The sequence below is a fragment of the Oncorhynchus masou genome, chromosome 24 (genome assembly GCF_036934945.1).
Source record: "Oncorhynchus masou masou isolate Uvic2021 chromosome 24, UVic_Omas_1.1, whole genome shotgun sequence".
Taxonomy (NCBI): domain Eukaryota; kingdom Metazoa; phylum Chordata; class Actinopteri; order Salmoniformes; family Salmonidae; genus Oncorhynchus; species Oncorhynchus masou.
Window position 1 is genome coordinate 87,749,664 of NC_088235.1, and position 25,490 is coordinate 87,775,153.

A 25,490-nucleotide genomic window follows, 5' to 3' on the forward strand; every position below is an offset into this window, starting at 1 on the left:
GCAAGGGTTTTTATTTTTGACAAGTCAAGTTTCAAGTCGTAAAATGTGCGACTGAGTGGTACTCGAGTCCAAGTCACGTGACTCGAGTCCACATCTCTGAATCCTGCTGCTGATGACCTTGAATTTAGTAGTAGAGCCTGTAAACACGTCGGATGAAAACTTTCACCCTGGAATAAGCTCAACGTCATCTGACTTTGAAACAAGCCAGGACAGCCAAAGGTATTTATGAAAGCGCAATATCCCCTAGAGAAAATAAAATCACTAATACACTAAACTGTCTACAATACAAGTGCTCCTAAAACTTTTCACACCCTTGCAGTCAGTTCTTTGGCATGGGAGAGAGGGGTGTTGGTATACTCTTCTAGCCTATTCACTATTGCTGGCAGTGCTTGTCTACTCAACAGCGCAACTCTACACACCACTAAACGGTCTACAGTTCAAGCCCCCCTCAAACTTTTCACATCTTTGCTAACAGCCCGTCTGCCCCATTATTGACTCTTAAGTGTAACAAAACACATACCAGTCTACTGTAACTTTTTGTTTACAGATGAACATGGTTTATTTTATGGTTACACTTCAGTCTTCATGTTTTACACATCTTCATGATCAGTCTTCATGTCTCTCCAGGATACTTTCAGTACATACAAATCTTCTGCAAGAGGTTGTTCATGGTGTAGAATATGAGACATCCCACATACACAGTAGTTAGCTAGCTACAACACCAGGCATAGTTACTCCAATATTAATGAGTCATAAAGCCATTCCTTTACTCTGCGATCATCAAAACATTTCTCCAGTTTTGTTCCTAACGAGAGGCACTGAGGCTAACTAGCTACAACGTTAGACTACAGTACATTTAACGTATACAGCTAACTAGCTAAACTTGGCTAGTTTGGCTTGTAGTGGTACCAACAAGCCCCATTATGGCTGAATTGATCACCAAATTGTACTGTACTGAATAACACTGCCTCGTGTAAAATGAGAGGTAATATTGCTAGCTAACTACCAAGAGCTAAACAAATGACTTGTTTGTAATTTGCCCTCATGAGTCCTGGTCCAGCAAGTCTAGGCTGCCGCCACTGCTTGCTGGTCTCGCAAAAAAAATAATCGCTGTCTCAACTCATTCTTCAAAAATGTTTCGTGGTTCAGCTCTTGTAAAGAGGAATCATCAGAAGCAGCCATTGGAGCTAATTATTTAGCAATCTCGGATAGATGCACGGTAACAACTCCAGTGAACTTGTAAACTAGCACTGCCCCTTGTTTTGAAAAGGCCGCCTTTGAGGGTCGGGAACAAGGAAGCAGGGCTGTAGTCTTAACAAATCCAGAGAAAATAGATAGGAACATTATTGAGACAAGTCCAATGGCTCTATTGAACAAGAACAACCATATATACTCACCTCTAGCATGATCGCGCAATCGGCAAAACACAAAGGCCACAATAATTGCTACAAAACATGCCTCCATTTATTTTTTTATTTCAGATAGTATGCTCAATCAACCAATGATGCAATTGATTGAACTATCCCAGCGCAAAAATGCAAAAATACAGCTACAGTGCATAATTATTTCATAAACACACTCACTCATAATTATGTAGGAAGACAGCCCAAATAGTGTCTAGCTGTGAAGTTTCCCTTTAATTAAATGAAGTGTTCCTTGGTCCTCCTTTTTGTTTTTGATGACCTATATACCCCTTTTACCAAAGAGCACCTTCTATTCTCAAATATCTACTATTGTGTACCGTAGAAGCGCTTCCCTTCCTTCTACAAGTTATACTATTGAAAACACCTCCTCTGAGGACCTGAATATCAAAATGTAGCCCTCTTTTCTTTGAAGTCAGAACTAGGCCAATGATTATGCTTTTACATACATACAACATATATGCTATTTACTGTAGAAGAACATGTCAAAACATTGACATTATCTGAATGCATCACACATGGCCACAGATTCTACTGCCCATTTCTTTATGTTGTTCACCCCCCACTGTATTTTTGTTCAGAGTCAGACAGCATGTCAGTGTGCATCACAGTAATCCAGTTAAGTTGCCTATTAAAGGATCCATTGATCAGTTAGCCCTCTGAGGCCTGGGTTCACACACTGCAGGGCACTCCCCAGTCAATATGAGTCGATTAGAGATGGATTGCAGAAAATACAGCGCCATTACAAGATTTACAGCCCCTGTACAGGGAAGAAACCTTCTCTAATCGCCATTACATACAGGGATAATACTGTTGAAGTCAGAAGTTTACATACACTTAGGTTGTAGTCATTAAAACTAGTTTTTCAACCACTCTACAAATTTCTCGTTAACAAACTATAATTTTGGCAAGTCGGTTATGACATCTACTTTGTGCATGACACAAGTCATTTTTCCAACAATTGTTTGCAGACAGATTATTTCACTCATAATTCACATTATCACAGAAGTCTTGCATACAGTAAGTTGACTGTGCCTTTAAACAGCTTGGAAAATTCCAGAAGATTATGTCATGGCTTTAGAAGCTTCTGATGGGCTAATTGACATCAACTGAGATATAAACTGAACAAGTCCCACAGACATGTGACTAGCAGAAATGGAATAATGTGTCCCTGAACAAAGGGGGGGGGGGGGGTCAAAATCAAAAGTAACAGTCAGTATCTTGTGTGGCCACCAGCTGCATTAAGTACTGCAGTGCATCTCCTCCTCATGGACTGGACCAGATTTGCCAGTTCCTGCTGTGAGATGTTACCCCACTCTTCCAACAAAGGCACCTGCAAGTTCCCGGAGATTTTTGGGGGGAATGGCCCTAGCCCTCACACTCCGATCCAACAGGTCCCAGATGTGCTGATCTGGGCTCTTTGCTGGCCATGGCAGAACACTGACATTCCTGTCTTTCAGGAAATCACGCACAGAACGAGCAGTATGGCTGGTGGAATTGTCATGCTGGAGGGTCTTGTCAGGATGAGCCTGCAGGAAGGGAACCACATGAGGGAGGATGATGTCTTCCCTGTAACGCACAGCATTGTGATTGCCTGCAATGACAACAAGCTCAGTCCAATGATTCTATGACACACCGCCCCAGATCATGACGGACGACCCTCCACCTCCAAATCGATCCTGCTCCATAGTACAGGCCTCGGTGTTACGCTCATTCCTTAGATGATAAACACGAATCCGACCATCACCCCTGGTGAGACAAAACTGCGACTCGTCAGTGAAGAGCACTTTTTGCCAGTCCACTCTGGTCCAGCAATGGTGGGTTTATGCCCATAGTTGACGTTGTTGCCGGTGATGTCTGGTGAGGACCTGCCTTACAAAAGGCCTACAAGCCCTCAGTCCAGCCTATTGTGGAGAGTCTGAGCACTGATGGAGGGATTGTGCGTTCCTGGTGTAACTTGGGCAGTTGTTGTTGCCATCCTGTACCTGTCCCGCAGGTGTGGTGTTCGGATGTACCGATCCTGTGCAGGTGTTGTTACACGTGGTCTGCCACTGCGAGGATGATCAGCTGTCCGTCCTGTCTCCCTGTAGCTCTGTCTTAGGCGTCTCACAGTACTCACAGCAATTTATTGCCCTGGCCACATCTGCAGTCCTCATGCATCCTTGTAGCATGCTAAAGGCATGTTCACACAGATGAGTAGGGACCCTTGGCATCTTTCTTTTGGTGTTTTTCAGAGTCAGTAGAAAGGCCTCTTTAGTGTCCTAAATTTTCATAGCTTTGCACTTAATTGCCTACCGTCTGTAAGCTGTTAGTGTCTTAACAACCTTTCCACAGTTGCAAGTTCATTAATTGTTTAAGGGTAATTTTAAACAAGCATGGGAAACAGTGTTTTAACCCTTTAAAATGAAGTTATTTGGATTTTTATGAATTGTCTTTGAAAGACAGGGTCCTGAAAAAGGGAAGTTTCTTTTTTTACTGAGTTTATTTCAAGGCCTACCGTCAAACTCAGTACCTATTTGCTTGAAATCATGGGGAAATCAAAAGAAATCAGCCAAGACCCCAGAAAAAAGTTTTAGACCTCCACAAGTCTGGTTCATCCTTGGGAGCAATTTTCAAACGCCTGAAGGTACCACGTTCATATGTAAAAAACAATAGTATGCAAGTATCAAACACCATGGAACCACACAGCCGTCATGCCGCTCAGGAAGGAGACGCGTTCTGTCTCCTAGAGATATACGTACTTTGGTGCGAAAAGTGCAAATCAATCCTAGAACAAAAGCAAAGGACCTTGTGAAGATGCTGGAGGAAACAGGTACACAAGTATCTATATCCACAGTCCTATATCGACATAAGCTGAAAGGCCGCTCAGCAAGGAAGAAGCCACTGCTCCAAACCGCCATAAAAAATCCAGACAGTTTTCAACTGCGCATGGGGACAAAGATCGTACTTTTTGGAGAAATGTCCTCTGGTCTGACGAAACAAAAATTGTTTGGCCATAACGATCATCATTATGTTTGGAGGAAAAAGGGGGAGGCTTGCAAGCCGAAGAACACCATTCCAACCGTGAAGCACGGGGGTGGCAGCATCATGTTGTCGGGGTGCTTTGCTGCAGGATGGACTGGTGCACTTCACAAAATAAATGGCATCATGAGGGAGGAAACTTATGTGGATACATTGAAGCAACATCTCAAGACATCCGTCAGGAAGTTAAAGCTTGGTCGCAAATGGGTCTTCCAAATGGACAATGACCCTAAGCAGACTTCCAAAGTTGTGGCAAAATGACTTAAGGATAACAACGTCAAGGTATTGGAGTGGCCATCACAAAGCCGTGACCTCAATCCCATAGAGAATTTGTGGGCAGAACTGAAAAAGTGTGTATGAGCAAGGAGACCTACAAACCTGACTCAGTTACACCAGCTCTGTCAGGAGGAATGGGCCAAAATTCACCCAACTTATTGTGGGAAGCTTGTGGAAGGCTACCCAAACCGTTTGACCCAAGTTAAACAATTTAAAGGCAATGGTTCCAAATACTAATTGAGTGTATGTAGACCTCTGACCCACTGGGAATATGATGAAAGAAATAAACGCTGAAATAAATACATTTCTCTACTATTATTCTGACATTTCACATTCTTAAAATAAAGTGGTGATAATTTAATTTTTTCTTGGATTAAATGTCAGGAATTGGAATTGTGAAAAACTGAGTTTAAATGTATTTGGCTAAGGTGTATGTAAACTTCCGACTTCAACTGTATATGTAAACATTCATAACAGTGTACATTTCCTTCCCTTTAGCAGATTGCCATTACGAGAAGTTGTTGTTTCTTATCTCTGGAATGGGAAGCAGTCTATAACAGCTTATGCAGGGCAGTGTACTGTGAGCATTGTGAATTGATAAAAGCCTGGTTAACTGATGGTTACAGGTGGTACTGCTGCTGCTACAGCGTGATCTAATGCATCATCTGGGTAGTGTACTGTAGTACAGAGGAGTGGATGCTGCATAGTGGATGGCCCACAGCTGCTCTGGCTGCACGCCAAACTCCAGCCTCCTCTCGGCTACAGGATCATTTAAGCACAAATATATAAACAATGATTTCACTATCTCGTTATCATAGCAGACAAATAAATTAAATATTGATTGGGAGAAGGCGGGAGGCAAGGCAACACAGGACAGAATGACCCATTCTCTCCCTTCTCTCCTCTCAATCTCCGTGCTATTGAGTTTCCTTTCTCCAAGATTCTTAGCTTTATCTGGAATTGAATGGCCTCTGCTGCCCTTTCATTGAGTATCTTACAGTGGTTGGATACTTCCTCTCAGATTCTTGTTTCTGTTTTAGTATGTTTTCTGTAATGTTGGTAATGTGTCGTCCCCCCTGAGTTACCTGGTATAAACATGATGCCAAAAGTCAAATTGAGATCCATTTAAATATGCTCATTCTGTTTGTACAGTAAGATCTGTTAATTGGTTTGGATTTCTGTTTGTTCCTGATTTGTCTGGTATTTTGGTACATGCTAGTACCTTTAAAATGCATGCTATTCATCTCCCCTTTCTGCATTTAACATTTCTAGAGGCCCATATTTTTTCCAAACTACCTACTCATCCTCCCACAGTACATCCAGGGGGACTGTTACACCAAGCCACAGTAAATCTTTAAACTTAAACCTTCATTTCAGCTTTTTCGAAAACATTTATTAGAAACTGTTCCCCACAGCTTCTGTTTCAAAGCCTCTTGAGCTGCATTCACAATCAGCAGCTGAGACTCAGCCTCTGCTACCATACTGCCAGATCTACAGTATCTCTCTGAATATCTGTCTCTCTAGCTTTCTCTCTGTCTCAGTTCAATCTGTCTGCATTTATAAAACTATTGTGCTATTGTTTTCAGCCTTTCCCTTCCCCTCTAGTCCTTGTATTCTGCTAAACAACTCTTCTCTATTTAATGACAAATCTCTTTCACATCCCTCCTCTCTCTCTTTATCTCTCTCTGTCTGTTGTTACCTTTCAGAGGCAGCTGCTGAGCTGTATTCGAGGTGGAAGCTGCCCTGGACCAAATGTCAGCTCCCTACAGATCCCTGGGGACGTCAGCTTCTTTGCCAACCACCTCGCTGTCCCTACTATGGAGTTTGCATTTGAACAGACCAAAGCAGAAGAGGTACTGAGACCCATACACAAACAGAAGCATAACATTTTATGATAGGGTCTGGTAGTAATAGATGATTTCTCCATTATTTACAAACATTATAGGTGAATTAAAGATTTTCCTCCTTATTGACTTGTTTGTTAAAAGTCCAGTGTGATTGTCTATTGCTATGTCTATGACACCTGGTTTAAAGGTATTATCCTGAATTGGGTTGTGTGCTACAATTGAGGGCATATATTTTTGAGGGAATGTGATGTATTTCACTGTAGGATTTCCTATAAGCAAACATGTAGATGCTAGGTACACTGGCACGTATGTGTTAGGAAACGAGCAGATGTTCTGTACCAGAATAACTGGGATTGTGACAAGAACGTGGTCCAGTGCACATTTTGTACTCCCATTTAGCATCTGTTGCCTTGCCTCATACAGTTTCGACAAGTACACACTCATTACAGTCAGTGTTTAAGGCTGTTGAGTCTGCCTCCCAGTATGCAGCTCTTTCCAAAGTTTACACACTGATCTGTCTCAAAAGTCTCCTCACACGTTTGTGTGTCTCTTGTTCTTTTGAATGCCATCTGTATGGAAATATAATGTAGCAGTTTTTGTTTTTGCTAGAAGCCCATTTATATCTCTACGTTATTCTGTTAATGTGGGCATCGTTATTCAACATGCATTCTTGCCTCTTTTGCAACGTCATTTCCCTATGCAAATGATGCAATGTATCTCAGTTTAGCCAGATACATGTCTATGTGACTGTCTGTCGCCATCAGACCCTGTCAGTATGACAGCTGCCACCAGGGCCCGTCTTGCCTCCATTTCACGCCTCCTGTTGATGAGTGGTGGAGATGAAATAATTTGCATCCTCAGCTCACACATCTGGTAGACGCAGGCCTCTGGTGATTTACACGTTAATGATGCAGACTCTTCACTGTCTGAACAGCACTCACCTGAAATAACTTCCCCAACTTTAAAAAGGGAAGATGATATCTTGTTAAATGTCTGCCACTGGCAGTACTGATTTAAGTCAGCTAAGCTTTAAATGTCTTGAAATCACTGAATACTGTGCTGTATAGATTTAGACAAAACAATTTGTTAACACTTTACTTGAAACCCAGCTTCATAACTAGTTATGACACGGTCATAACAATGTCATAACAGCTGACATAACTTGTCATAACCTTTTATAATATGGCCATATACAATTATTTGGGCCTATTATGACAAATATTGTGTTATTTTATGACTGGTTATGACACATACCTAAGAGTGTAGAATCCCACAGAACCTACCACGGCAATTATTTTATGGCTGGTTATGACACCTGCATAAGCGTGTCAAAACCTACCGCACAATCAAAACATTCCATTACACAATAGCCTACATGTCAACAGTAAGTTTATGCAGTATATATATATATTTTATTAACCATCTTAAATTATCATTGTAAATGCGCAAACATTGATGTCAGACCCCGATGCTCTGTTGCTGATGACTGGGATGCAGGAGCAGATTTCAGGAGCAGGACAAGACGCCTTCTTTTTGAGTAATGACTGATATAAGGGCATGTACGTGATAGGCCGATCTGGCTGATATGATCACGATGGCTTCTTAAAGTCTATTTTCTTAGTCCAAGTAAAGTGACACAGGATGGTCATAATGCTTCATGACAGAGTCACAAAGTGTATTTTCTACAAGTTATTTAAAATATGATGGGAAAAAACATGACTGTAAAGAATTAACTTCAACAACAGCAAAGGATTTAGGAAACACATTTTTCAAACGAAAGGAAACTTCTCAGCAGGGAAGAAACACATTTGAATAAATGTAGGTTTTGACACTCTTATGTAGGTGTCATAACCAGCCATAAAATAATGCAATCTATGTCACAACAGGTGTAAATATATGGATCATGACAGTGTTATGACCATATTATGACAGGTTATGACAAGTTATGTCAGCTTTTATGACATAACTTGGTGTCGTAAAATGTTATGGGGTCAAGTGCTACCAAACATTCATTAACTTTTCATCACCCTCAGAGATCAAAGTAAAAAAATATTTGGGCCTCTGCTGATTTTACCCAGTTTATATTTGATGTTAGGGTTTGAATACAATTATTCACACTCACTGTAAAACATGTGATATTTTTCCTATTTTACTGCTATAGAGTGCTGATAAGGCAGCAAAGTTTATAAACAAATGGAATGCCAAACTTTTCCCCCGTTAGGGAGTGTAGCTGTGCACACTGCACAGTGATGACACTTTCTCCATACTCATGTGTACATCTGTCTCTTCCTCACAACATGCCTGGCTAAGCATCAGCCCAGTGACACTGGTGTGCTTTAAACTGTAAAAGTAACCTTTTCCTGGCATTCAACACATCGAGCTGAATTAGAGCCAGATGAATTAGATTCCTGAGCCACAGACTGCAATGTGGGACCAGGCTCATCACAAGGCTCTCCTGTGCAGCCAACAGCTTGAGGATGCATCTGAGTCAGATTTGAAATGACACACTAGCTTAAAGGCTCTCCTTGCCTTCATTTTATGTGTGTGTGTGTGTGTGTGTCCGTTATGTATTAATGCTGAGCGATTTAGTGCTTTTTGAGGTCAGTTCGATTAGAAAAAAATTATAATGGTTTTCGATTTGAGGTTTAATTATTTAGGTAACACAGAATAAAACAATTAATACAAGTCTGCCCATTACTGCTTATCACTTATTAACCATAATTAATTCAGATTACTTTACAAAAACATTTAAGTTGTTGTGTATATTACATTTGTTTTATTTGCTAACTTTATTATTTATTCAGTCATCATCTCATGTTTTTAGAGCTACTGTGTGACAAAATCACTATTTAGTAGTTCTTCAAAATAATGAATGTACCTCGCAAAGCAACAGCTGCTCTCCACATCCCCTCACCATCACCATTCTTTTCTCTTCTGTAGCAGGTGTAAAAGAAACACAGACCAGACATGTGGATGCAGAATGGATTATGGTCATTGGAGTTAATTACCACATTTTATGTGCTAAACTACATAGAATATTGGCCTGTCGGAAACTACAACTCAATACTACATCTCACAGTTCAGGCTGGATCTGATTTTTCTCGAGTGAAAGGTGCAATGTTTGCATTGAGCTCACAGACAAGAAACGGGTGAATTGTAATTGAAATAATTGAACCACGTGTGTGCATGCAGGTGTGCCTTCTGCATTCCCTACACACAGTTTGATGTCCAATGTTCAAACTGTAGCTAACAAATTACAACAACATTTAACAATTTAAAACATTTGTAAGAATGCATCAAAATGGAATCAACAAACACCATGCCAGCTGTTTTATCATGTTTTCAAGTGTTTAAAGAGAGTTTCAAAATACAAACACAACTTGTGTTGGGCAAGATTGCTATAAACACTAGCTTGCATCTGTGTTTTTTCACAACTGCACTCATTTTAGTCTAAGTGGATGTGACTGGTCAGGGAGCCTACCCAGGCTCCTCTCTGTTGCTGCTCCTGAGGCTCTCTCACCAGATGGCTCCAATAGACTGACTGACTGGGTCTCAGTCGCTCTGCTCTGGAGGTCACTATCGATCACAGTCCAGAGGTGTGGTATGCCAAAACCTGTCAGCCCATTTTCACTCACTGAGTCCTGAGAAGGGGAATCAGTGCTGTCCGGACACCGCAAATGTTATGATACCAAGTAATGTGATTTTCAGGCTAGCTAGAGAAATGACCCTTGGAAATGTCAAACAAGACCACACTCTGGTTATACTGTTTGGTTTCCATTTGTGTGGACTATGACCCTGAAACACAACCATCAAACAGAGTTCTGTGTCTCGTCATCCTCATATTCCCCTGGTTCTCCCAAACAGCGCCATGACACATCCCCTCATTATGACACACATGCAAACGCCCATCTCCTCACGCCCTCGGACGTTGCCCGGCTCTTTGGCTGTGTTTAGGTTGCCGGTTGCTGCAGTGTTACAGCAGTGTTCAGAATTCCTGTCCTGAGGTGCTTTACCAGTGTACGCTGAGCTAATCTAATTAGCAGTGTGAAGTGGCTGCAGCTGTATGGAGCAGGGAGGGAGGGAGGCTACACTCAGTAGTCTGCTGATCAATTGGCTCTGCCTCTGCTCCGGCCCGGCCCATCCGCTGCTCTACCTCATTGCAGTGACAAGTAACTGAGCTGGGCTTGGCTACTGCGTATCCCACCATCTGGCCCTAACACATGGCGGTGACCCTGTTACTGAAAGCACTCTTCTGGTATGAAACACACACTTTGGTCTTCTTAGATTGAACATCATGCCTTATCACACTTTTTTTCATTGACCATTGACATCTCATGACAATTGAAACCAGTACGCGTGTGAGATTTGGTTCTAGGTGCCGATATTACCATTGACATAATGTAATGCCATTAGGGGTTAGGGTTTTACAAAGTGGTCCATATAATGTTGTAGACTGTTGATAGGATTTTGGACACCAGTCAATACAGTAGGTCATTGTATTTAATGCACACTGAGGAATAGGGCCAAAGGGAAGGGAAATCAATGGAGCCTGGGCCTTGGCAATTCAAACTCAGATTGGACAATTAATGTATAATCGAAGAGCAATCAAAAGTAACCTATTGTTGCTTAATGAGTCTATGTTTTACTCAATAAAGAGAAAGGTGTGTCTGAGCTGCAAAGGTGCAAAAGAGATTGCAAATACGCGTTTAGGAATACAATGCACCATGTAAGCAACATCAGTTGTGTCTAAAACAATAGGCCTTACTGAATGAATCTTCCTCTTCTTCTTACCACAGGCAAACATAGAAAATCCTGTACTCCTACAGAAAATGTGTTATCCTACAGAAAATGCAATTATCCTTTGGTTCTATGAAAGAGGAGAAAAGCATTTCACATATTTAAGCCATTTAGTTGCTCTTGCTTCAAGGTCTAGCATATCTTGAAGGTTTGTAAGAGGAAACTCTACCTTTTTGTCTTAAATTGAAATGTTCTCTTCTATTATTATATCTCTTTCATTTCCATTGGCTTTGAAATGGGGCCAACTGCAGAAATTGGAGAGTTGTTCCATTGGGACGTGAATACTCTGGGGAAATACACAATTTGTCCTTATTTATGGAAATTAGTCGTAGCTTGTCCCTTTTAAAGGAATGTTATTAAGTAGAAGAAACAGCCATGTCAATTGTTTCACAGTTTTCTATGTTGTATCTGATCCTACTGCCTCCATTTCACATTTGAATTAGGTAGGTCTTCTAACAGTGTTGTGTTATTTTTCAAGCTGTTGAAGGTGATTACTATCTTCTATTTTAGAGTCCTTCCTTCATGACATTGGAGTGTTTGGCTGGAATCATACTCCCTCATGTATAGCCTTTTACCCTAGTCACAGCCTGCTTTGAAGTCCTCTTCTAGGGTTCTCTCTTTTTAGGCAGGTTTCTTCAAAATCACTTTTCCTCAATGTATGCTAGCTAACCCCAGAGTGGGCACAGTGGATGTAATATGATCATAAGTGAGAGACAGCATGCAAAACGGCCCGGGCTTCCATATTGTCTATGTATGGTCACATCACAAAGCAGTAATAAAGGATGACAAGTATAGCAGTATCTGCTGTGTTACATTGTGTTTTAGACAGTCTTAGCTAACACACACATGCATGCACGGACACAGGCATACACACAAGGGCTGGGTGATATGACCTAAAGATCATATCTACATTCTTTTTAGAATTTATGGTTGATTCACGATATTTACTGCATCTCCGTTTTTTAAATATTTTCACTGAATAAGCTTTGTTTTACAATTAAAAGTAAAATACACTGCATTGCAAACAGTTAGGAATAATGTAATAAATTCAGGGCTTGTGAAATTATACCTAGGCTAAATATAAGACTTTCACAATCAAAAGAATCACTGATAATTACATTATTTTGTCAAAATAGTTTAACCTGTTTTTTTTTGCAATAAATACTGATCTGGCTGTCAAGTCCATCTATGAAAATGCCCTTTTTGTTACAAATTTAACCAGGACCATGCATAATACACATTCACTAATAATGACCAACTTCGTGTAGCAGCCAGGCATTATATAAAATGATCACAACTAGATCTCATAAACAATCTCCCAAGCACGAGTCGAGGTACTAGTGAGTAGCCAGCTAATCTTTCTATTAAAAGTCTAGCCAACTTGGATCTATTTGCTAGCTAACAAGGTAGAACAGTTTAATTGTTATGAACACACCCTTATGTCTGTCTCCAACTGTTTTGAACAGCATGCTAGCCTGTCCACTTTGTACAGATGTTGAAATCAAGTGGCCTACCTTATTTCTCAGAATGAGTTGCCAATTCCTTATATAATTGTTTTTTTATGCTTATTGCACATACAGACTAGACAACTAGTATAAAAGTGTGTGGCTAAAGTGCTGCTAGCGGTATGCGTGTCAAACTGAGCATTCATTTTCCAGAATCAATGTTCATTGATACTCCCATTTTAGCAGGGTCTGGTTGTCTTACAATTTGAAGAGTTGAGACATAAAAGGGTATTCATTGTATTTTATTTAACATTTATTTAACTAGGCAAGTCAGTATATACGTCAGGGTATAGTAAGAAAGGTTATGTTTTGCTCTATTACAGTCAAATAATGTCTCATATGAGTGATTCTGTTGGACCAAACGTCAAATGCAAATAGCGAGTTGAAACTGCTTGTTGTCAGCCGAGGATGTTCGGAGTGGCAGGGGGAGGAGTTTGGTGTGTGTGTGTGTGTGTGTGTGTAAATGAGGAGGTGCATAGTCAAAGTAGGAGCGAAGGAGATGAGACCAAAAGACAACATGTGAACAAGCAGGGTTGTAAATTCTCATAAAAAACTAAACATTAAAAAAAACTTTATTCTTGCAATAAAGGCATTTGGAATATCATGCTAAAACATACGTTTGAATTAATCAAATTAATTTGATATATCGCCCAACCCTAACACACACACTTGACCTGAACATCTGACTGAGTGGAGGTGCTATAGTCTGCTAATCGCTGTGGTGTTTGTTTGTTCTCCGAAGGGCTCAGGATGACCCAGATGAGTGCTGTTCCTATTGGAACTCCCACTAGTCTGAACCTCACCAGGGGATACTCATCTGAACTCTTCTCTCTCTCCTCCCTCTTGCTGTTGAGATGTCAGTGTTTCTTTGCAAATACTCTACCCTCCACCTAGTCACAAATATGATGCCTTCATTCATATACTGTAGAATGCATTCCAATAGAACCATGTAGATGTGTGATGCTGGAGCTACTGAAGTAACCTTTAAATAAATATGGAGGGAGGCAGCAAAGACATTCTCAGAGGAGAGTTGAGGAAGATGGATCTTGGCATGCCTCACTACTCCAACAGGACAGACAGGCCCTCAGACTGACAGTCAGTCACATTCCCCAGACAGACTGCAGTACAGTCTGACACTAAGACTTTCTCATCTCCTGCACACCCAGTGACACCCAGTGGCAATCTCTTTTTCAGAGGGAGCCAGCCGAGTTCTCATCAAATCAAACCCAGCTCAGTGGGAGCTCCGGCTGAGTCGAAATGAACACAGCATCAGCAGACCTGCTTTATTGATTCAGAGGCTCTTTCTGAGTCTCTCTCTGAGTCGGTGTAAAACAGTATCAAGGCAGGCAGGCAGCACCCCTCCTTCCCTCCGCTGTGTCTCCACTCTGCCCAGGCTTCCTTGGGACCGATCAGAAAGTGGGCGCTGAAGGGGAGTGTGTGTGTGAGGGGATAGAGAGATCATTAACTCAGCTCAGCTTGGCTCTTCTGCCTAATCACCAGTTAACACTTTCCAGGCCTGTATGGAACAGTGTGTGGGCAGGGAGCTCCTCACGGCAGGTGCCTGGCTGCTCTATGAGCCAGTAGACACATGGGGCGTCAGAACAAAACCTGGCTCAATGGATGTCGATGTATTGTAGAAGTGTCAACACATGAAGATGAACACCTCAGAATGATCTTTCTTTGGCATTGGTTTGATGGTTGTATAAATTGGAATGTACACCACAAGTGTTAAGAATCTGTGCAAATGACAGTGGACGATTACTGATCCGTGGTGGATTTTAATCATCATGTTACCATGTTCCATAGCTCCCCTGTCTCTGCGTTGTGGCGCACGTTTTGTAATCTCTGTGTGACAGTGTCGCAGCCTACTTTGTACTGTGTGTCAAAGGTTTAACAAGCATTTGCTTCAGTTAATGTGACTGTGTTTTTGTTGCCAACACAACACAACAGCCTGTGTAAGACTCTACAATATAGAAATGTATGTATTGTAGTTGGTGCTTGTTTTCCTTGCCAAGGACATCCTCATGTTGAAAATCAAATGCTACCAAGTGCTTCCAAAGTGTTTTAACACCCCCTTCAATAACCTAGAGGAGTTTTAATATCAAACCACTGCTTATCCAATGGTATTTCTTTGGTGCCTCTGTTGCAGAGAGAACATAGTATAAGCCCTTAGGTCTGCATTGATTATCAATTACTTTATCTTGAGTCTACCATAAATACAGAATCATTTGATATAATGATCTTTCCTCTGAATTACGCCTGCAATCCTCAATTAACTTTCTAAAACTTATTTTAGATAACATAACCTCCCATTAACTTTTGTCACTAAGGCGAATCAGTATCTCTCCTCGGGGATTCTACTAAAGCAATAAGTTGTCCTCTATGAGAGTCAGTGTTTTGGAAGATTATCAGAAACAGCCATTGTATGATATGTATCATATTATGAGCATTACTTGCAGAACATCTTTGCTCTATTCGTATCACCCATTAAATGGAGTTTACCCATTGCTCCAGCTTAAAATAAAATAAAAAAGCAATTAATAAATAATCAATGAAAATGCAGCTGGAGTGGAAACTTGACAATGCGAATTTTTTTATCCTTTTCCTCAAGCGAAAAGGTTCACCTCTTTTTATGTGGCTGGCGCTGTCCTTATGGAATCCTTATTTCACTTGAACTCACTACTCTGTAGCTCCCGGTTGATTAAATTAGTGATATCTGCATGAAACGACAGCTGATCCTGCTCTCCTCCCCTGCCTCGCCACACCTCTGATTATTTCCCTCTCTTTGTGGATGAATATTCATGTATTGTTGTTGCCAACAATAGACCATTCCCAGCTAGCACATTTGGTTCCTTGGAAGTTGTGGGAACGTACGTTTTTGGTTTTCCTTTGAAGCCATAAGTTTCCTGACTGGTAAAACAGAACATTTTTTAAATGTTCTGAGAACAGTAGTGAACATTTTACCTGGTCTGGGAATATACATTTTTAGGTTGCAGGGAGTTGCTGAGAATGTTTAACTATGGTTCCCTGAAAGTTTTCCTAGGAGGTTTTATTAATGTTCTGAGAAGGAAGGTATTTAAATAAAATTCTGAGAACATGTTTTTATTGTGGCATGGCATCAGTGAGATTCAAACCTATGATCTTCTGTTCTCTATCCATGGAATTAGGCCACTGCGCCACCAGGATGGAGCTAGCATGCCATGTTTTCTTTACTCATACAGGGCTGTTCATTTTAGTCAATTTTAACAAGCCCCATTTCAAAGGAAACATTTCATGCATCTTTTACATTTTTTTAAATTTAGCCTTTATTTAACTAGGCAAGTCAGCTAAGAACAAATTCTTATTTACAATTGACGGCCTACCAAAAGACAAAAGGCCTCCTGCGGGGACGGGGGCTGGGATCAAAAAATTATAATAATACAATAAAAATATAGGACAAAATATACATCACGACAAGAGAGACAACACAACATAAAGAGATACCTAAAGACAACAACATAGCATGGCAGCAACACATGACAACACAGCATGGTAGCAATACAACATGACAACAACATGATAGCAACACAACATGGCAGCAGCACAAAACATGGTACAAACATTATTGGGCACAGACAACAGCACAAAGGGCAAGAAGGTAGAGACAACAATACATCACACAAAGCAGCCACAACTGTCAGTAAAAGTGTCCGTGATTGAGTCTTTGAATGAAGAGATTGCGATAAAACTGTCCGGTCTGAGTGTTTGTTGCAGCTCGTTCCAGTCGCTAGCTGCATCAAACTGAAAAGACGAGCGACCCAGGGATATGTATGCTTTGGGAACCTTTAACAGAATGTGACTGGCAGAACGGGTGATGTACAGTATATGGAGGATGAGGGCTGCAGTAAATATCTCAGATAGGGGGGAGTGAGGCCTAAGAGGGTTTTATAAATAAGCATCAACCAGTGGGTCATGCGATGAGTATACAGAGATGGCCAGTTTACAGAGGAGTATAGAGTGCAGTCCCATAAGGAGTATTGGTGGCAAATCTGATGGCCAAATGGTAAAGAGCATCTAGCCGCTCGAGAAAACCCTTAACTGCCGATCTATAAATTACATTTCGTTTAACTTGCATGGGTAGGATGGTCATCTGAATCAGGGTTAGTTTGGCAGCTGTGGTGAAAGAGGAGCGATTACGGTAGAGGAAACCAAGTCTAGATTTAACTTTAGCCTGCAGCGTTGATACCCTCTCCACCCACACCCAGGTGGTGAGGGTAGGAAACAACATCTCCACCCCACTGATCCTCAACACTGGGGCCCCACAAGGGCGCGTTCTCAGCCCTCTCCTGTACTCCCTGTTCACCTATGACTGCATGGCCATGCACGCCTCCAACTCAATCATCAAGTTTGCAGATGACACTACAGTGGTAGGCTTGATTACCAACAACGACGAGACGGCCTACAGGGAGGAGGTGAGGGCCCTGGGAGTGTGGTGTCAGGAAATAACCTCACACTCAACGTCAACAGAACAAAGGAGATGATCGTAGACTTCAGGAAACAGCAGAGGGAGCACCCTCCTATCCACATCAACGGGACAGCAGTGGAGAAGGTGGAAAGTTTTGAGTTCCTCGGCGTACACATCACGGACAAACTGAAATGGTCCACCCACATAGACAGCATGGTGAAGAAGGCGCAACAGCGCCTCTTCAACCTCAGGAGGCAGAAGAAATGTAGCTTGTCACTGAAAACACTCAAACTTTTACAGATGGACAATCAAGAGCATCCTGTCACGCTGTATCACCGCCTGGTACGGCAACTGCTTCGCCCACAACCATACGGCTCTCCAGAGGGTAGTGAGGTCTGCACAATGCATCACCAGGGGCAAACTACCTGCCCTCCAGGACACCTACACCACTCGATGTCACAGGAAGGCCAAAAATATCATCAAGGACAACAACCACCCGAGCAACTGCCTGTTCACCCCACTATCATTCAGAAGGTGAGATCAGTATAGGTGCATCAAAGCTGGGACCGAGAGACTGAAAAACAGCTTCTATCTCAAGGCCATCAGACTGTTAAGCAGCCATCACTAACATACTGACTCAATTCTCTAGCCACTTTAATTATTAAAAATTGGATGTAATGAATGTATCACTAGTCACTTTAAATAATGCCATTTTATATAATGTTTACATACCCTACATTACTCATCTCAAATGTATATACTGTACTCTATACCATCTACTGCATCTTGCCTATGCCGCATGGCCATTGCTCATCCATATATTTATATTTACATATTCTTATTCAATTCTTCACACTTGTGTGTGTAAGGCCAGTTGAGTATAAGACTGTGTCATCTGCATATAAATGGATGAGAGAGTTTGCTACTGCCTGAGCTATGTTGTTGATGTAAATTGAGAGGAGCGTGGGGCCTAGGATCGAGCCTTGGGGTACACCCTTGGTGACAGACAGTGGCTGAGACAGCAAATGTTCTGTCTTTATACACTGCACTCTTTGAGAGAGGTAGCTAGCAAACCAGGCCAAAGATACCTCAGAGACACCAATACTCCTTAGCCGGCCCACAAGAATGGAATGGTCTACCTTATCAAAAGCTTTGACTAAGTCAATAAAAATAGCAGCACAACATTGCTGAGAATCAAGGACAATGGTGACATCATTGAGGACCTTTAAGGTTGCAGTGACACATTCATAACCTGAGCGAAAAGCAGATTGCATACCAGAGAGAATACTATAGACATCAAGAAAGCCAGACAGTTGTTTATTGACAAGTTTAAAATAGAAATAGGCCTATAACAGTTAGTTATAACAGTTAGCACTCATTAAGATCAGATGTGGCCCACACACTTGAACACACTTAACAAGATAGAGTATAGCGAGAGTTTTGTTGATGCTGAGAATGGAATGTATTTTAAATAACATTCTTAGAACTTTCTCAAAAGTTTTCTTGATTTTTGGGGGGGAAAGTTTTCTTAATGTTCTCAGAACAATTTGAGAACATGACTTTAAATAGAACCATGAGGAAACTTGTAGGAAACGTAATGCTGAAGTACTGAAATTCCCAAAGAAGGACACTGTTTCTTAACATTCTCTGAACGATTTGATCATTTTCTCAATTGCAAACCAGTTGGAGAACGTTCCTCAAACATTATCGAAATTGAAATGAAATGTAACCATGTTTGAACTTTTAGTAAATGTTGTGTTAAAGTAGTGAATTAAAAGTAATACCAAGAAAATATTTTTTTTGTCAAGTTCTTTAAATGTGCTGAGAACGTACTAAAGCAAATCAACTACCCTGCACCATTCCCAGAAAGTTGTGAAAGGTTTTACTGTTTTCAAAATAACCATAGGACAACCACACTCTCATCAAACTCTTAAATATATTATATATAAATATTCCCAGAATGTTATGTGCTAGCTGAGTCAGTTCTGGGGGCTGGGAAATGCTCTGAAATGTGGTTCCATGTTTGCCATGGCGCTGTGAGGTCGCCGATGCAGAGAGCTCTGGAAATATTGTACAGATTTTCTGTTTTTTTTTTAAATCGTTTCAATTGCATTTTTCAATTAATGTTTTGTTTTTGTTACCTTAATGAGGGTTGATCTGACATTTCTGGTGATAACCGTCTGTTTGTTCCACCTGTCCTGGTTCCTGGAAGGATGTGAGGGAATGGCAGCCACGCCTCGTAGGGGACACTTCCAGACTACTATCGAGGTGTGGTGGTGTTTTCTGGCGCTTTTACAGTCGCCAAGCAACTCCCAGGTAGATGATACACCTTGATAGTGGATGATCCAGCCTACTTACGGAGGTGGAGATGACGTGCCTGATGAAGAGCTCCGGGCCTGTCTAACAGTAGGCCTATCTGACTGACATTTCTCCCTGCCTGTCTATCACCGATGCTCCCGCCGCTCAAGCTACTGCTGCTGACTGCCTTTCTGAACTGCCTAAAGGCATCTGAAGCTGTGGAAGACCATCAGCCATGAAGTGACAGATCCCTACATTTGTTTTGGTTTTCAACATGACTTTGAGATTCTTGTTTGTAATGAAAAGCACTATATCAAATAAATGTATTATTATTTAATGATGTTGCACTAAACAGCTCAAAGCACTCTCAGCCAGAGTATCCCACACGTCAAAGCCTGGGGATATTGGGGAGGATGATCTACATCACAGGAGGTTGGTGGCTCCTGAATTGGGGAGGACGGGCTCGTGGTAATGGCTGGAGCGGAATTAGTGGAATGGTATCAAATAGATAAAATACTGGTTTCCGTGTGTTTGATACCATTCCATTTGCTCCATTCCAGACATTTATTATGATCCGTCCTCCCCTCAGCAGCCTCTTGTAACCTACATCTTCACGCTGATTACTCCATTCAAAGCTTCATTTTCCAGCTTACATAAACAATATGTCTTCTGCTCTCTACTCTCTCCACCACCGAATATAGTGAAAACCACCGTAGTTAGTATTGTCACGGTCGTCATAATGAGGAGACCAAGGCGCAGCGTGATAAGCCTACATAACTCTTTTAATGAAAAGAACGAACACTGAACAAAACTAAACATCAGGGCGAGTGCGAGGAGGTACACTGGAGACCAGGAGCGCTGAGCCGGCACCCTCCTGCCCATTCTAGCCCGGCCAATGCGAGGAGCTGGAATAGAGCGCACCGGGCTAGAATAGTGCACTGGAGACAACGTGCGCTCCACCGCATAACACGGTGCCTGACCAGTAACAAGCTCCCCACAGTAAGCCTGAGGAGTTGGCTCAGGTCTCCGACCTGACTCATGCAATCTCCTCGTGTGCCTCCCCCCAAAATTATTGGGGCTGCTTCTCGGGCTTCCGTGCTAGCCGTGTACCCTCATATCATTGTCGTTCTTCCCGTGCTATCTCCACCTGCCTCCATGGTAGGCGATCCTCCCCTGCCAGTATTTCCTCCCACGTCCAGGATCCTGTACCGTCCAGTATTTCGTCCCATGTCCATGCTGTCTGCTCCATCAAACACCTCTCCTCCTTTTCACTCTGCTTGGCCCTTTTATGGTGGATTGTTCTGTCACGGTCGTCATAATGAGTAGACCAGGGCGCAGCGTGATAAGCGTACATAACTCTTTTAATGAAAAGAACAAACACTGAACAAAACTATACAAAACAACAAAATGAACCATGAAGCTATATGACTAGTGCAAACAGGCAACTAAACATAGAATAACAACCCACAAACTATCCAAGGTATATGGCTACCTAAATATGGTCCCCAATCAGAGACAACGATAAACAGCTGCCACTGATTGAGAACCAATCTAGGCAACCATAGACATAAAAACACCTCGACAAAAAACTGCATAAACATACAAAAAACCCTAGACAATACAAAACTACACAAACCGCCCTTGTCACACCCTGACTTGCCAAATAATAAAGAAAGCAAAGATAACTAAGGTCAGGGCGTGACAAGTATTAACATTATAATTAAATCACAATGGATTAGCTAATTTCCGTGAAACAGCTGTCTGTGTTACAGTAGCTGCCTAGTTAGTGCAGTGTCTTTAGCTAGCTTGCTAGCTTCGTTGTGCTAGCTTGCGAATAGGATAACGTTAGCTAACTAAACATTTGGCTATTGGCTGGCACTGGCAGTATGGGATTATAGAGAGTTAATTAAATTGTTTATTCGTCATCTTGCTAGTTATCTAGCTGTGGCCTGCTGGCTAGTATCAACAAGGGCTATCTACAAAATAGCAGCATTAGCGCATATAGCTTGGAATCTAGACCAAAAGCAATTCGCATGGATATGCATTCCCAAACAACGCTACTTCCACCTTCTGATTTGGAATATTTTAACAAGGCTCAGTGGCTGACGACTTCCAAAGTATTTTCTCTGTGAACACAAAAGAGTGACTGCTGACACTCTGTACAGAGGTGCTCTGTACTGTCGGTAGGCAAACGTTTAACAATCCTAACATTTGTGTCTGAGCTTTAAACAGAACTCAGTGACCCCCTTGTGCTACGGTCAGGACAGAAGCCAACAGTCTTGTTGATCTTGATTTTCATTCCTATCCTCCAGCCCTCCTGCTAGTTTGTGTTTGTTTTCTGGGGGGGATTCAGAGCGAGATTTGCTGAACAGAACTACAGTCATCAGCAAAACAGGAGATCAACCACTTGACTCTAGCGCCTCCATCTGCCCACCCTGCTCCCCCTCCTGCGTTTACCTTACTCCCACCAGTTGGCAGGCATGCTCCTACTAACAGGCCTGGCAGGGAACACCCACCCCATTCCACAGGGAATTGTGACACCTAGTACACCTACAATTGGTTTACCCAGGGACACGCAATCTGCTAGTTTCAAGCGTACATATTCAGGGTTAACTACTCAAACAATGGTACATTTTGAATCGAGCCTTTGGTCCATACTCAGTGAACAGATTAGTATGATGCAGTGCTCTGTGTAGAAAATTATTGAAGTAACAATTAGACACACTGAGGATCAAAGCAGTGGATAGCCTTGTTGTTGTCCATTCATTAGGCACCTTGCAGTATACCGCATATCACCTAACAATGTAAAAGGTACTTGATGGCTCCTAACAGAAATAGGAAGTGTCCGGATGATAGTACTCCATAGGCCACTAGTGGTTAGAGCGTTGGACTAGTAATCGAAAGGTTTCAAGATCGAATCCCCGAGCTGACAAGGTTAACAATCTGTCGTTCTGCCCCTGAACAAGGCAGTTAACCCACTGTTCCTAGGCTGTCATTGAAAATAAGAATTTGTTCTTAACTGACTTGCCTAGTTAAATAAAGGTAAAATAAAACTATACAGAGAAACAGAAAGGACTTTAACTAAAGGAGACAGAAGTGTTGTCTTTAATGGCCATTTGTCTGAACATCTAATCCGTGTGCTCCTTCACCTACACAAAGTATCTGTTTTGGCACCCAAAGTATTTGTACAATGGCATTTAGGTGTATTTCCTAAATGGAGCATTGTCTGATGAGTTTGTGTGTAAATATACTTGCATATCTGCACCTCCTCCTGTGTTGGGTTCTCTGTGTAGCCTAGCCTATGTGTCACAACAGTGGGGGGCTGCTACTTCCATTATTTCTTTAATCTGTCAGTGAGAAGTACCATGGCTGAGGAGGACAGAGCCACTTCAACTGTTAGCCTGGCTCTGCTCTGGCTGATGACTCATGTGTGACTCACATTTTTCTCCCCAATAACCTGGGAATCCTGCCCTAGATGGCTGGGGCTGGAGACTGTGCTGTGTTTTATAATCCTCCACTATTGGCTGCTTCCTCGTGCTGCAAAGTAGTCTGAAATATTTAGATGTTTAATCAGAGCTGCTGGTGATGCTGTATGGAGAGGCTGAGGCTCTCTGTAAGGTATTATTTGAGTGCCACTTCTGAGCATGTGTCTGACAGCAGTACAAAAAGACCTGACAGTGGTATGTCGCTGAAAAGGTTTGGTGGTTTTTTGGAATTAATGGCCTTGTGATTTGTAGTGCAACATAACAGAAAATACTTTAGCGTCTGCCTCAGATCATTGCAGCCGTGAAGGGAGATCTGTGTGGATGATGAAAGTGGTTTGCCGATTAGCATAGAATAGTCTCAGAATATTCTCAACCCTGTTTATGAGACAGTCACATAACAGGTAAACAACCTATGGCAGGGTCACCCAACTGGCACCCCGCCTGCAGGACGAATTTAACCAGCAAGTTTTTTTATTTGGCCCCAATTATTATTATTTTTGTTGGGGGACATAAAATACTGTAAAAACACCAGCAAATCAGCTCCAAGTCATTTACATTGTGGAAATCTGTTCCAACGTATTTCCACACGTAATAGAGATATATATATGTGATCCTGTACAAATGTAAGCAAGGTTTGAAATTATGCTTTAGTCAAATATTATATCTGTTTGGGCTTCTTGCGGTCAATTTGCAGTCTACAACTTATTTGTAACTATGTTCCATCCCCCTGACCATCCGCTCAAGAAACAAAGCTGCCCGTGGCTGAATCTAGTTGATGATCCCTGGCCTATAGTATGAAACTGAATTTGTAGTATGATGCTGTGAATATTTCAACCAAATCCAATAGCTGTATATCAACATCAATAATAGTATGATATTTGGCATGTTATTTTCTTTCCCCCAGAAAAGCAGTTTTCTCTCTGAAGCCCTGTTTTCTGCAGAGTCACCGGAGACCTTGGATCCCCTCTTCAAATTCCATGAGACTATCGCTAAGGTAAGAGACCATCTCTCAACTGTCTTGAGGCACTGTTATCCTTACAAGGTAAGAGACCATCTCTCAACTGTCTTGAGGCACTGTTATCCTTACAAGGGCTTGGCAAATGAAAACAATAATTCATGGAGTGGAGTAAGGAGCGGTGCTTAATTGAGACTGGCAGGTAGTGTGGTTGTGGAATATGGTTTTAGAAACCTTTTCATGTGGTGTCAGACTATTCTGTCTTTTTTAGCTCTCTAATCCAAACCTTGAGGTAGTGGCTAGTTAGCAACAAACATTGATATACAGTGTGCATCCTGCTTACTGTTCAGCTCTTCATTTTAATGCAAAGAAGATATTAGGCTTAAGCCTGAATTGCTCTCCCGTCACGCTCACAGACTCTCATTCATCATCCCAAATGTGCCCACATTTCTGTCTCCAAAGTGTCAAACTGGTGTGCCGTTAGATACTTCAATATTACTGTAATATGTGGACATTTTTCTTCTGTTTCCCTTCCATCATTTTCTTCGGAACAAATTTAATATTTGTTAGAACAAGATAAAACTTTTTTTTTAATGCCGTTTCCAGCTACTATAGTCATTTACAACATTAACAATGTCCACACCGTATTTCGGATCAATTTGATGTTATTTTATTGGACAAGAAATTTGCTTCTTTTTTTTCAAAAACAAGGACATTTCTATGTAACCCTAACATTTTGTACGGTAGTGTACACACACACACACACACACACAACAGCTTACCATCTTTAGCCTATGGGCAGACTGACAGTCATCCTGTGGACAGACTGAAGGTCAGACCTCTGTGCGACCCGACCCCCCCTTGTTGTCACCTCAGGCCAATCTTCATACGAAGGACTTTGTATAAGTGTCTGTCTCTAACTGTTTGTTTGTGTGTGTGTGTGTGTGTGTGTGTGTGTGTGTGTGTGTGTGTGTGTGTGTGTGTGTGTGTGTGTGTGTGTGTGTGTGTGTGTGTGTGTGTGTGTGTGTGTGTGTGTGTGTGTGTGTGTGTGTGTGATGAGTGACCCAATGTAGTGGTGTGTTGCTTTATTTAAAGCCAGCACTCAGTCATTCACATCTTGGCCAGACACTGATTGCTCAGCTAAAGGCTGGCTCCTGACAGCTTATTTTTTCCCTACCTGTTCTTTGTCTTCAGGAGGACAGGTTGCTGGAAGCAGAAAAAAGGTCAAGCTTTTATACACATTTTTGTCTCCAGCGAGGAAGGCCACAAATATGACGGCAGAAAGAAATATGGCTGTCGTTAGAGCTCCTCATCACAGCCTTGGAGATAATGTAATGTGCCACACGTTGTTTGTGTGAAGTGTTAAGAGCTGAGGAAAAGAAAAGGCAATGACATAAAACATTCAGCAATAGTATTACAATGGCAAGTGATAAAGGGGGTA

At 41.8% G+C, this 25,490-nt stretch overlaps 1 protein-coding gene across 3 annotated transcripts in view; it reads left to right on the forward strand.

Annotated features, from left to right (window-relative positions):
* Positions 1-25,490, forward strand: part of LOC135512919 (inactive N-acetylated-alpha-linked acidic dipeptidase-like protein 2) — a 270,364-nt gene that overhangs the window by 215,946 nt on the left and 28,928 nt on the right. For 2 of the 3 annotated variants that reach the window (XM_064935436.1, XM_064935437.1), the window contains 2 exons: positions 6,425-6,571; positions 23,999-24,088. In XM_064935436.1, the coding sequence (XP_064791508.1) occupies positions 6,425-6,571; positions 23,999-24,088 (237 nt within the window). Of the gene's footprint in view, positions 1-6,424; positions 6,572-17,611; positions 19,061-23,998; positions 24,089-25,490 lie in introns of those variants that run through there. The other variant, XM_064935438.1, reaches the window with a different exon arrangement.